Source organism: Petaurus breviceps, unplaced genomic scaffold (assembly GCF_028583685.1).
Source record: "Petaurus breviceps papuanus isolate PSGF00001 unplaced genomic scaffold, PetGlider_PUasm1.0 688, whole genome shotgun sequence".
Classification (NCBI taxonomy): domain Eukaryota; kingdom Metazoa; phylum Chordata; class Mammalia; order Diprotodontia; family Petauridae; genus Petaurus; species Petaurus breviceps.
This window is the reverse complement of record NW_027186457.1, coordinates 11,176,308-11,189,953: the sequence shown is the minus strand read 5'-3', so window position 1 is coordinate 11,189,953 and position 13,646 is coordinate 11,176,308. Positions and strand designations below refer to the sequence as shown.

At 40.2% G+C, this 13,646-nt stretch overlaps 1 protein-coding gene across 2 annotated transcripts in view; it reads left to right on the top strand.

Moving 5' to 3' along the window:
- The window catches only part of PID1 (phosphotyrosine interaction domain containing 1), a 281,609-nt gene that overhangs the window by 185,168 nt on the left and 82,795 nt on the right, over nt 1-13,646 (top strand). The window contains exon 1 of one of the 2 annotated variants that reach the window (XM_069104610.1): nt 9,706-9,845. The exons of the other annotated variant lie outside the window; for it this stretch is intronic. Coding sequence (XP_068960711.1) covers nt 9,777-9,845 — 69 coding nt within the window. The 5' untranslated portion in view covers nt 9,706-9,776. Of the gene's footprint in view, nt 1-9,705; nt 9,846-13,646 lie in introns of those variants that run through there. 2 annotated transcript variants of the gene reach the window in all.

Sequence of the window (13,646 nt, the reverse complement as noted above, 5' to 3'; positions counted from 1 at the left end):
TCTCTCTCTCTCTCTCTCTCTCTCTCTCTCTCTCTCTCTCTCTCTCTCTCTCTCTCTCTCTCTCTCTCTCTCTCCCTCCCTCCCTCCCTCCCTCTCTCTCATAAAGAAATTTCATGTTCATTAGCTACCAAGCAGGGAGAGGGAAGAAAGTGTGAAGTGGGCTCTAGCCAAGGCATAGTGATTACACTACAATTGCATAGAATTGCTTGATAAATTTAGGGAGCAGCACACATATGCCATCAGTTGAAAACTACCCTTATTATTTCTGAATAGAAAATTTCATTATTTGCCTTACAATTTCACTTTTTGAACAAGGCTATGAAAGGTATTTTAGTCTGGATGAGAAACTCATGAAGCTCTTGCTTCAGGCAGTAAAAAGATATTTTAGAGTTCACATAACTTTTTTTGCCTCTTTTGTTCAGTCAGTATTGAAGTTTTTGGAGTCAGGAAGGTCTCATCTTCATGAGTTCAAATCCAGCCTCAAACACTTACTATCTATGTGACCCTGTTTGCCTCAGTTTCCTCATCTGTAAAATGACATAGAGAAGGTTGCACTCCAGTGTTTTTTGCCAGGAAAACCCTAAATGGAGTTATGAAGAGTCAGACATGACTGAAATGACTCAACAATGACGAGAACAATAGGTACATCTTAGTTGAGAGTCCAGATCCCAGAGTAAGAGCTAAAAGTAACTTTAGAAGCCATTTAATTCAACCCACTCATTTTACAGATGAGGATGGTGAAACCTAAGGACATTGAATGACTTGCCCACCAGGGTCATGCAGGTAACATGTACCAGGCATGGGATTTGAGCACAGCTCCTCCAAGTCCAAAGCCAGCACCTTTGCATCTTGCCAGAAGTGTTTGGAAGCATCCGTGTTACTGCCCACATTAATATTAAATCCCCACTTAAAGCCAGCTGACTAAGGAGCAATGTAAGCTTTTTGACCTTAATTTGCTTGTGTCCTGCTGTAATAACAGAGGACATATGCGTGGGGTGGCTACGTGGCATCATAGTGCACAGAGTACACAGAGTGTCAGGATTGAAGTCAGAAAAGACTTACCTTCTTGAGTTCAAATCCTACCTCAGACACTGACTTACTCTGTGACCCTGCTTAAGTCATTTCACCCTGTTTGCCTTACTTTCCTCACTTGTAAAATGAAGTGGAGAAGGAAATGGCAAACCACTTTAGTATCTCTGCCAAGAAAGCCCCACATGGGGTCATGAAGAGTCAGACATGACTGAAATGATTGAACAACAATAACATTATGCACGGTAGCAATAATGTTAATTATTAACAATAATTAATACGGTACTTTTAAAAATTCAATCCAAAGCCATGTAATCCCATGTAACAAACAACTTTGTGCAGAACCCGAGACAGCCAGTGCTGGGCATTTCCTTGTCTATTTTTTCTTCTTCTTAGTAAAGGACACCTTCATTTAGCAGCTGCCAAGACAGGTTTTTTTCCCCTTCACGTGAAGTTACTTCACTTTATTTCCATGCACACTTTATGGGATTCTCCCTTTATAGCTGCTTTAAGACTTCATTTGCTATAGTATTATCCTTAAGCAGTGGTGGACTCCAGAATGTGGTGGTTTTTATAGAGATGCCTTATTTTTAGTATAACATGGAGTGACTTTAACAAGCTCTTTTCACAGCTGAGTTCGCAGCACTGTAGATTTATGGTGTGTTTCATATGTTCTTACCTTATCTCTACTTTTAAGTTGTTTATTTTTCATGACACATCTGAATGGGATTTTTATAAGCAGGACTCATGTCCTCTGATCCAGCAGTGGAATTATTAATTGAAGGGCAAATTGCAAGGATCCTTAATGAAGCATTAAGAGACAAGGCTTAGAATGATTTTCTTTTCTGATCCAATATGCATTACATTGTTTTTTCTTGTTTCAACTGATCATTTAGTCAATAAACAATTATTAAGGGCCTACTGTTTGCCATATAGGGCAGCTAGGTGGTGCAGTGGATAGAGGCCCAAGACTGGAATCAGGAAAACTCTAAATTCAAACCTGGTCTCAGACAGTTACTGGCTATGTGACCCTGGGCAAATCACTTAACGCCTTTTTGCCTCAGTTCCTCATTTGTAAAATGAGGAAACACTGAAGAAGGAAATGGCAAATCACTCCAGAATCTTTGCCAAGAAGATTCCATGGACAAAATCCACAGGGCTGTATAGAGTTGGATACAACTGAACAACAAATTTGTCGTGCAGAGAAAGGTAAAAGACAGTCCTTGCTCTAAAGGAGTCCACAATCAAATGAGATATGTAACTCTAAAAGTTTTCAGAACTTTAGGATTTGTGAATGATTGTGATGTCTGATCAGCCTGCTTCTTGTACCTCAAATACTTATCTACCAATCAAACCACAAGGAACCATTAAATAAAGATTGAAAAGAAAAAGAAATAATATAGAACCTTCCGTTCTCTGACTCCCAATCCCCTGGGTTTCCTTTTTTCCCCCATACCTGGCTCCTTCCCCAGGAATCTCACACCAATGTCTCCTCTCCATAGCATGGGGGTGATGCTGCTTCCTTGAAGGCTCTGTCTACAGGAACAAACTTGGGCAGGTTCTACCAGGTCCCCTCCAGGTGGCAGACTGGGTTTGTAGTCTGAGGGCTAGTCTAGTTAGGGACAGAGAAGCTAAGTTGTCCTATACTTGATGAAGATTCTTTTGGTCATGCCAACCCATGGACCATGCAAAAAGGCTCACAGATATGTGTGACCCTTTTCCACTTATGCAGTGATGGTGTCTGAATGGCAGAAAAGGAAATCAAAGATACTAAGAATTGTAGTTTCCAGAATGTCTAGGATTCCTTAAATCAAAGGAAATCAATAGGTAGTCTGATGAAGATCTCTGAACAATTTTTAAATACATAAAATAAAATACATAAAATTTCAAGGGCAACCAAAGATTAGAGAAAATAAAGATTAATTTATCCTATTCAAGTTCATGGACCCACTGAAATCTATCAACAGACCCTTTTGGGGTTCATGGAAGGTAGTTATGAACCCCTACCTTAATCAGACCTCAAACAATTAAACCTGAGATCAAGTTACATCAGTAAAATTGACCATAGGGAAAAAAGAAATATACATTATATTTTTTCCATGATATACACATATGCGTTTGTAAGTAATGTTTGGCCATAGACTATTAGTGGGTAATTCCCAAATGCCTTCTTTGGTGATGATTCATCAAGGGAAAATTGCTCACCAAATATACTTTCTTTTTCCCCCCAAGTAAAAAAGTATAGATTATCCTCACTTCATTTAGCAGAGCTATTGCCTCCTAACAAGTTATTTATGCTACTGCTGACATCACTCCACAATGCCATGCCATCTTACTCCAAATAATGAAGGAACCGAATTAGCCAATGATGATGTCTATGAGTTACCTTCTTGAATTAAATCAAACTAATGTTCTTTGTTACCTCCAAATATAAGAAAGGTCGGGACTTAACTTTTCCTTGGGTAGAGCCGCCAAGAATGCCAATGTCTAAAGTTTGTGAAGTATGTGCTTCTAATACAAAGGGTCATGCAGCTAAATTTCTGTGGCTGTATTTGAACTCAGGTCTTCCTGGTTCTAGACCCAGTGTTCTATCCTCTGTACCACCTAACAGCCTCTCAGGAAAGGGTCCTCATTTGGGGAGTCACAATATCTGGATTTTGTTTCTACTTATCACACACAACTGCTTGGTCTTAAGCAATGAATGAATGATGAATGGATGGGTGAATGAAAAGGTACATATTAAGTGTTTGAATGCCTTCAAAGAGTTTGCATTCTAAATCCAGTGAGAAACATCCATAGGAGACTGGTAGCCAAGGAAGGGTATTTTGGTTTGTTAGAAAAGTTAAAGGGTTTTGAAAAGGGACAGGATCAAAGGAGAAAATAGAATAAAAGGGGGGCAGGATAGGATGGAGGGAAATATAGTTAGTCTTTCACAATCTGACTACTATGGAAATGTTTTGCATTACTACACATGTATAACCTATATGAATTGTCTTGTCAGTGGGGATGGGTGAGAAGGGGAGAAGGGAGAGAATTTGAAACTCAAAATTTTAAAAATGATTGTTAAAAAAATTGTTTTTTACATGCAATCAGGAAAAAAAATATACAGGTAATGGGGTATAGAAATCCATCTTGCCCTACAACAATGTAAGGGGGGATTTGGGCAGTATATAAGAGAGGGCAGATTGAGGGAAGGGGTATTCAGTATGCTTGCCATCTTGGGGTGGGGGTAGGGGAGAGATGGGAAGAAAACTTGTAACTCAAAATCTTTGGGAAATGAATGTTGAAAACTAAAAATAAATTTAAAAAGAAGATAAATATCCCTCAGAAAAAAACAAACAAAAGTTATAGGGATGGAGAGTGGAGCCATAGGGGAATAAATTGACCCACCCTTTTGATCAACAATAGAAGTTATTGATTTGGAGACTAGAAATGGGGTGGAGGAAAGGTGGTAACAGCTGACAACATATGTGTGGCATCAGAGTGTTTGATGAGAACATGGCTAAGATATAAAGTGTAGTATACCTAGGATACCCTAGACATAGAGAGTAATCATCTTAACATATTTGGGCTTCTGTTTCCCCATCTATAAATGAGGGGGTTGACCATTAGGACCTCTAGGATCTTTTGTAGTCTTAAGACCCTGTTTCCTATGTCCCTCATACCCTATGTCTATCCAGCTGGAAGACTCTGTGTTCAGTTTTATGTTGTCCAGTCTTGACTTAGAACTTGACAAGTCACATTGAAAAGAATTAAATGAACCTGAAAGGTCAATAGCCTCCACTATTTTCCAAGTGATAACTCTATGGATGCAAATGGAGGTTCTGGAGTGGATTTATACAAGCGAAAACAAGCAGTTTTTGTTCTGTGGTAAATTAACAAAATGTTGAAAAGGTCAATTGGATGTGTTCACATTTTCTCACCAAAAAGGATATATATGGAGCATAAGGTTTACAGTTTAATGTCCATAATGAGCATCTTGGTATGGTAGGAAAACTGATATGAAAAAGCATTTATTTTTGTGACTGAAAGGAAATCTCTCGGTTCCTTCATTTGTGCTCACATTAATTCACTTTCTAATTCTTTCTCAGTGATAATAGAATTATAATTGGATTTCTGCAAGGACATGCATAGAAAGAAACTACTAAGTGACTTTGGTGGTCAGAAGTCTGTTAGTGAACTTTAATAAGGTGGTGGTGGGCAAGCCTGTGATCACTGTCCTGGATGGAGTGTGCCTGTTGCATACCATGGCAAAGTAACAAATTGGCCTTGGGGTGAATTGAAGTAAATTTTGCCACTATGTATGTCCGCCTCAGAGGCCTGAGATTATACCATTTTGTATGTAACACTTTGATTTTAAGCATTGCCTTCATTTCTCTTTTGGGATAAAGTATTTCCCTACGCACAACATTTTGTAGCAGATTGGCAGTAGATGGTAACCAAAAAAAAAAAAAAAAAGAGAGACATTTATCCCCAAATCCTCAGTGGGGATGAATTCAGTGATCCCTTTCTGTTCCAGCTAATGGTGATCACAACCTCTCTCTGCCTGCTCATTCTGCTTCATCCTCATCCATATCCTCCCATAGATCCCCACATGGCATCCACCCAAAGTTCTAGGCATCTCATTTACTTTATCCTGACATTACGAGGATACCATTGGAACACCCAGCCTTTTCACCACCTGTTAGCCCATGCCCTTGCCATATGGCCAGCCTCTTCTCTCGCCCTCACCCCCCCACCATCTTGCATTCCCTTGATAGCATCCTAAACTCTAGTTCTCTGAAGTTCCTTCAGCATTATGTTACAGTCTGCTCACAAGTACCCTGTAGCTCTCTGATAACCTCTGAGTGATAACACATTTTCAGTTTTTCAGAGATTGTTGTGTTCATGCTTCCCAGACACAGAACAAGCAGAAACTAAAGGGCAAAAGACTGCTTGATCTTGGTTTTCAGAATACATATCATTAAGTAAGAATAGAGCAAAAATCAGGTAAAACAAAAAATATTTTAGATAAATATACAGGATTATTAAAGATTACATATGTATATATAGTAAATACATTACATATTTGTATATATAGTAAAATTTTCAGGTATATAAAGATATATTTATATGCATGTATATGGCTATTTATATGCATCTATACATATATACTCTATGTATATATGCACATATATACATATACATACATATGTAGCATCTATAGTAACAAAGCAATTATACATATCTTCTCAACACAATACCATTAATATGATCAGTATTTCCCTTCTGTCTTCTTAATTACTTGTCTTTTGCGGGGACCTTCTTTATCCCATGACGGCTAGGTGGCACAATGGATAGAGTGCTGAACTTGGTGTCAGGAAGTTTCCTCTTTATGAGTTCAAATTTGGTCTAGTTGTGTGACCCTGGGAAAGTCACTTAACTCTATTTGCCTCAGTTTCCTCATCTGTAAAATGAGCTGGAGAAAGAAATGGTAAACCACTCCAATATCTCCACTAAGGAAACCTCACATGGGGTCATGAAGACTCAAACCCAACTGAACAACAGCAACTTTATCCCACGCCATCCTGGTATTTCCTGTCCTTTATCATCATCTCCTATTCCTCTTTTCTTTTGGTTAGTTAAAATCTCAAATCATAGAATGTCAGAATTTCCAAAGACTCTTGAGGTCACCTAGGTCCAACTCCTCATTTTCTGTATGAGGAAGTTGAGGATGGTAGCATTTCAGTGGCTTGCCCATTGTCACACAGGGATTTAGTTGCAGGGCTGGGGCCAGGAGCCAGGTCTCCTGACTCTGAGATCATTGTTCTATTCTACCGCTCTGTAATTTTCAGTGTCATATTTAGGGTTTCTCCAATCTTGTCGAAATGTAAAATCAGAATATATTGGTATATGAATGAGGTACTCATATAGTGTAAGGAGAAAGAGGGAAGAGTAGTCTGTTTACTATATAACTAGTCCCAAGCATATCCAAATAAGAATCGTCCCTACAACATATCCAGGAAATGGTCAACCCAGCCTTTGTGTTGAGATCTCAGGGAAAGGAAATTTAAGTACTCCCATTTTGGAACAGCAAGGAAGTTTTTTCCTGACCTCGTCTAGATTTTCCTCTCTGTAACTTTAACTCATTGCTCCTTGTCTTGCTGTTTGAGACCAAACAGAACCAACTTAATCCCTGTTCTTCTTGATGGGCTTGGAAATGATTGAGTCAGTAGGGCTGCCATATATGAATCAGTGTCTAGAGCACTGGGCTTGGAGTCAGGAAGATCTGAGTTTGAATCACTCCTCAGACACTCACTAGCTGGGGGATGCTGGGCAGCTCTTTGCCTCAGGTGCAAAATCAGAGGCAGTAACGCCTGCCTCTAAGGGTTGTTGTGAGGGTCAAGTGACATGATATTGGTAAGCACTCAGCACAGGGCCTGGCACTTACTTGGCACTCTAGAAATACTACCTATTAAATATGTCTAGCATCTGTATTTCCTTCAGCTGTCCTTCAAATGGCATGAGCTTGAGCCCCTTCACCATCTTGATTGCGCCCTTCTGGATGTTCTCTACCTTCTCAATGGCCTTTCCAAAATGTGGCACCCAGAACAGAACATGTTATATCAAGCCTACACAACATATGGCCTGTAGGCTTCTTATGGCCCACCAAAGGATTTCTGGCGGTCAGCAAAAAATGTAGGGTTACCACTGCGTACTCTCTCCTGTTTGTCACATGACCCACAGCAACCAACCATTGCCAGTCTGTCTCTAGTCTAACCTATCTGTGACCTGAAGAACTTCAGCCTATTTTGATTTTGGCTCCTACCTGTTATCAAAGTTGTGCAGATCTGTCTTATATACTCTTACTAGAGATAACCTGAGGTTTCAGCTAGCTAGAGGAGGAGAAGGATAGTGCCAGACAAGAAAGATTGGAAATAAGGTGGCAATATTGGATTTAAAAAAAGAATGGGCACAACTCCTGCATCCCTAGTTCTAGAAACATCTCATAGAAATTTATTTCTCATTTAATATGAGTAGAATAAGCAAAATATGAGAAGCAGCATTGCATAAAATGGTGGCTAAAGAGGTGGCCATTGAGACAGGGAGACCTCAGGGTTCAAGTCCTGGCTCTTGGCACATGCTGACTCTGTGACCTTGGGCTGTCATTTAATCCCTTAAATTCTCAGCACTCTGGGTAACCCTCTAAGACTAGGAGTGGCAGAGAAAGAATCAAATTGCATTGGTAAATGGAATTTCCTCACCCAGGATTTCCTATCAATGAAACCACAAGTCCAATTTTTATGCCTAATACCAACAGGATGTGTTTTAATATGAGACAAATGAGAACATAATCAACTTCTTAAAACTTCTTATTTCAGTAGAATTTCGCCTTGAGACCTTTAAAAGCTGGAAACTAATTTTGATTTGGGCAAATCAAAATGATTTTTTTAAGGGTCATCTTAACTTCAAGCCATTGCTGAATTCTAAGGGTCTGGAATAGCCATACTCCATCTTGTGAATTTGAGTGCAACTACTACAGGTAGGCTGTGTGTTGAACGAGTCATTGTACCATTTCCTTTGCTGTTCATATTTGCTCCATCAATCTAGTAGTATTATATGATTTAGAGCTGGAAGGGACCTCCCAGATCATTTAATGCCACCCCTTCATTTTAAAAATCGGAAGGCTGAGGAGGAAAGGAGTCATCCAAATTAAGACATTTAATAAGCAGCAGAACTAATCATCACCTGACTCCAAGTCTGGTGCTGTTTCCATTGTGTCTATACAGTATTGTAGGGGAAACTGTGAGGAAGCCAACACAATGGTGATGATGATGATGATGATGATGGTGATGATGGTGATGGTGGTGGTGGTGGTGGTAGTGATACTACTGGATGCTCCTTCCATCTGCTCCATTATGGAATGAAAAGATTTATTCCCAGATGAATTTAACACTTATCACAATATTGTTCATGTTAAAATGTCAGGAACACAGTAGATAGTTTTGGAAAGATTTGGAAACTGAAGAACTCATTCTGCAGGAGCAGATATGAGTGGATAGAGTGGGATAGAGAGTGGGATTTGGAATCAGGAAAACTCATCTTTCTGAATTCAAATCTGGTCTCAGACACTTGTTAGCTATGTGACCCTGGACAAGTCGCTTAACCCTGTTTGCCTCAGTTCATCATCTGTAAAATGGGCTAGAGAAGAAAATGGAAAACCTTTCTAGTACTTTTGCCAAGAAGATGTCAATTAGGGTCATGAAGAGTTGGACACAACTGAAATGACTTCACAATAGCAATAAAATGCAGAGGGGGGGGAGATGTTTAGTTGGAGAGATGAAACTAATGCCCCTGAAATGGAGAACCCTTCCAGACTAAAATTGGGTAGTCAGGCAACATATGTTGTTTTGTGCTGGACACTGTGCTCAGAGTAGTTTTGAGAATAAGTAAAATGATGATTCAGAGAAAGAAGCAACCCTTGGAGGCTGCAGGAACTCCCTAGAGGTGAGTGTCTTCAGGAGAGACTAAAAAGACATAGAAGAGAATACTTGTCCTTGTGAGCTAACGTCCCAAGGTGCACCAGTCAATTCTTGAGTCATTAGCTTTGAAGAATTTATGGGCTTTGGCTAAATGACAAAGGGTGGGGATACAGCACAGTAAGTTGGATCAGTGTTACAGATACAGCATGTTGATAGAGGAGAAAGAAAAAAGAGTAAGGGTAAGGAGGAGTGGTGCTCTGGAAACACCTGCAACTCAGCTAAGAGATGAAAAACTTGTCCCCTGGCCATAGAAGAGGAATGCCTCTCACTTCCTCTGAATGTTCTGCTCAGTGGGTAAGTCAGAATCCAATTGATCTGGGTGTGTTTGGCTGGGATCTTTCAGTGAATAATGCTTTAGGTCATCACCATTGCTACCAGAGGGAGTTACTATGACTGTTTTCCTGAGTGTGGACTATGTCTTATTTGTGTAAAATACTGCTGCCTTTCTCTTCCTCTCCAAAGAACTCTCATGTAGTTCAGCTGCATGGCTTAGCTACAGAAATGTCTGAGAAAATACATGGAAAATAATTTGTCTTTTTTGTCAGAAAAAAATGAATTTGAACTAAGTGGGCATTAATGTCAAGTTACTGGTAGTCCTAAAGTCCTATTGGGTATCTGTAGACATCATGTAACCTCCTCCCTCCAAAGGCAAGGAAGGGCCTCTGAAAAGAATGTGAAAATTTAGAAAGAAAAGTGAAGTTTAGAGCTAGGAGAACCCTTGCAAAACATTATTTAGTCCATCTTCTGGATTTAGAGGTAAGGAAACTGAGACATGGAAAATGGATATTCCTTACCCAGGATCAATCAGGTAGGTGTAGAAGTGGATGAGTGGCACAGTGGAAATTAGTAAGGTCTGAGTTCGAATCCTGCCTCAGACATTTACTAGCCATGTGACCCTGTGTAAGTCACTTAATCGCTTATCAGCCTCAGCTTCCTCAGCTGCAGAGTGAGAATGATGATGGCACCTCCGTCATGAGATTGTTATGAGGGTCCAATGAGATCAGGTATGTCAATTGCTTTGCAAACTCTTTACATGTTAGCTAGTAGTAGTGGTTGTAGTGGTGGTATTCATGGTAGAAATGATGCAAGAAGGGCTGAAACACAAGTGGATGCTTGGACTTCTAGGCCAGTGTTTCTAGTTGGTGGCTGCTTCTTTTTCTGTTCTGCTCTGGTCTGAAACACCCCCTTCTTTTCTTTTCTCCTCTTCAGATCTTTCCAGACAATCATAGCAAATATACGGCTCCTGCAGTTTGGGGTTGTGAGTCAGAAATTGAGTCTATGACAATCACCTTATTTATGTTACATGTTTCTTCCCATATACATGATGTCTCCCCAAATAGAATGTAAGCTTCTTGAGGGGAGGGATGATCATTTTGTCTCTGTATCCCCACTGAGTAGCACAGTGCCCATAGTGGCATATAGTAGGTGCTTAATAAATGCTTCATGACTGATTGATTTTCATTTTCAGCACAAACAGGCCAAACGGATGGTTTAGGACAAAGAAACGAGGAGGAAAGCAAAATATAGCCAGGAGCACCAAACCTGGAGTCCAAAGACCTGTTTTAAAGTCCTGACACTGTTCTTTACTATCTATGTGACCCTGTGCAAGTTACTTCACCTTTTTTCTGGACCCCATCTTCCTCCTCTGTTAGAGTGGGAGCTTGGACAACACGGTGTCTAAAGTCTCAAAGCCTGTGATTTTATTAACCCAGCTCCATATCAATGGAACATCCTATTTTCTGCAGAGAAAACACTGCCCAGTGAATAGATTGGCCTGTTTCTCCCAAATCCTTGGTTTGTTCTGTTTGAACTTCCTGTTTGTCATGGATACTGTACTTTTCTTTCTAAGTAGATTAAAGTATTTGGTCAGAGCACAAAATAACAAAGCAGAAGCCATTATTCTATATTCAGGGCTAGCATTCAAGTGTTCTGATTGGAAACAGCCTTGAGCAAATTATTTTGAACCACTTTGCTTTCTTTTGGGAGACCTGAACTCCAGGATCTGGACTCACTTTGCACTTTTCACAGTAATTAGAATTGGACTCAGATTTAACTAGGATAAATCAAATCATGACCTCTAACCAGGAAATTGCAGAGGGAACCACTCACGTGCATTGCATATTTGGTGCACAAACTCATTGCAAACAAAATGGACCCTGGGCAACAATAACCATCTGCTTTTTCTATTTCCCCACCTTGGAGCACTTTGCTGTGATGCACAAAAAAGTAAATATACCTTTTCTTTGACAATAAGTTGGATTTCCCATCTGATAGATCACATCTCGCTGCCTCTGGTACCAGCATGTATGGCCATGATTTAGTAAGAAGCTCTTTCTGCCCAGGCCAGATTGCTGAGAATTCGTTCTATGGTATCCTGACCATGAAGGAAATCATATGTGATGCATTAATTGTGCATTCCATAAATGTTTAGCTTTGCCGTCTTTAATTAATATGCCTGCCAAATTTGGGGGGAGATTTCAGAGAAGAAAAGCTCCAAAAAGAGTTCCCTGGGGAAATAGAGTTGGGGAAAAAACCTTTTTAAAATTTGTTGCCTAATTGGGAAGACAGCATGGATTGTTCCTATGAGAGAGAGGATTAAACCTAGGGGTTAGCATTGATTCAGAGGTGTGATGATTAGATTCTCCTCTTAATGGATTTATGGACATGGGCACCTGTAATCTTCTTAGAGCATCAGATGTTGTGTTCTATGAAAACAATTTAGACTGAAAGGTGGTACTCTAAGAGAGGCAGTCTGGTTTAGTGAGTAAAGGGTTGGTGTTGGACTCAGGGAGGCTTCAGCTTAAAGTCTACTTCTGACAGATTGTAGTAGCTGTGAGATGGTGGTCAAGTCATTTAACCTCTCATTGTACCCATGTTGTTCGGTCATTTTTCAGTCGTGGCCAATTATCCACAAACCCATTTAGTTTTTTGTCTTTTTTTTTTTTTGGCAAATATACTGCAGCGATTTGCTGTTTCCTATTCTAGGTCATTTGACAGATGAGGAAACTGAGGCAAACAGTGTTAAGTGACTTGCCCAGATTTATATAGCTAGTAAGTATCTCAGGTCATATTTGAACTCAGGGAGATGAGTTTTGACTTCAGGCCCAGTACTCTCTGCACTATGGTACCACCTAGTGTCCTATATCAGTACACCCATACAATTCTGCAAAATTATAATTTGTAGAGGAATTGCTAATCTTTATGAGTGGAAGGGCTTTTCCACCCTAGGAGTTCCCTGTAAAGATGAAATATTGTATATATTATCACATATTACACTGAGAATTCAGGGTTTCTTCCTCATGCATAACTTTCAGATGCTCAGTTCTTCAAACATTTAGGAAATTCCCACATGGGAGAGATCTTGGGGGGCAGGGTAATAGGCAGAGGACTGGACCTGGAGTGAGGAAGGTATGAGTGGGAATCTCTTTGCTGACAGTGACTGACCATCGGCAAGTCACCTAACCTCTCTGAGGCTCTGAAAGTCCTCTGAGACTTGTTTGCTTAATTACAAATGGTTTTTTATTGGGTCTTAGTGGAAGGAGTTTGCACCTGAATAAAATCACAGATCCTTGGCACCTTGATATGTATGCAAGGCCCTGGGGACCCTAGGAATGACCAAGAGGAGCCATTATCTAGGCATGGGGATCATTTTTCTCCCAAGGTTAACCACTGACCTTGGCCTTTTTCATAGCACTGTCTAGAAGATGTGGTCATAGTCATGACTGGATGATTCTCCTCTCTGGGCTCCACTCCTGTGAATGTGTCATGTCTCCCCTTTGTATGTAAACTTATTGATGGAAAGGTCTGCCTCACTTTTGTATTTTTATCTCCAGAAGTTAGAGCAGTGCTTGGTACATATTGAGTTCTCCTTCCTCTCTTCTTCCCTTTCATCCTCCCTCCCTTTCTCCTTGCCTTCCTTCCTTCCCTCTCTACCTCCTTTTCTTCCCTCCTCCCTTCCTCCTTTTCTCCCCTCCTCCCTGATTCTCTTCCTTTTTTTTCTTTCTTTCCTTCCTTCCTCCCTCCCTTCCTTCCTTCCTTCCTTCCTTCCTTCCTTCCTTCCTTCCTTCCTTCCTTCCTTCCTTCCTTCCTTCCTTC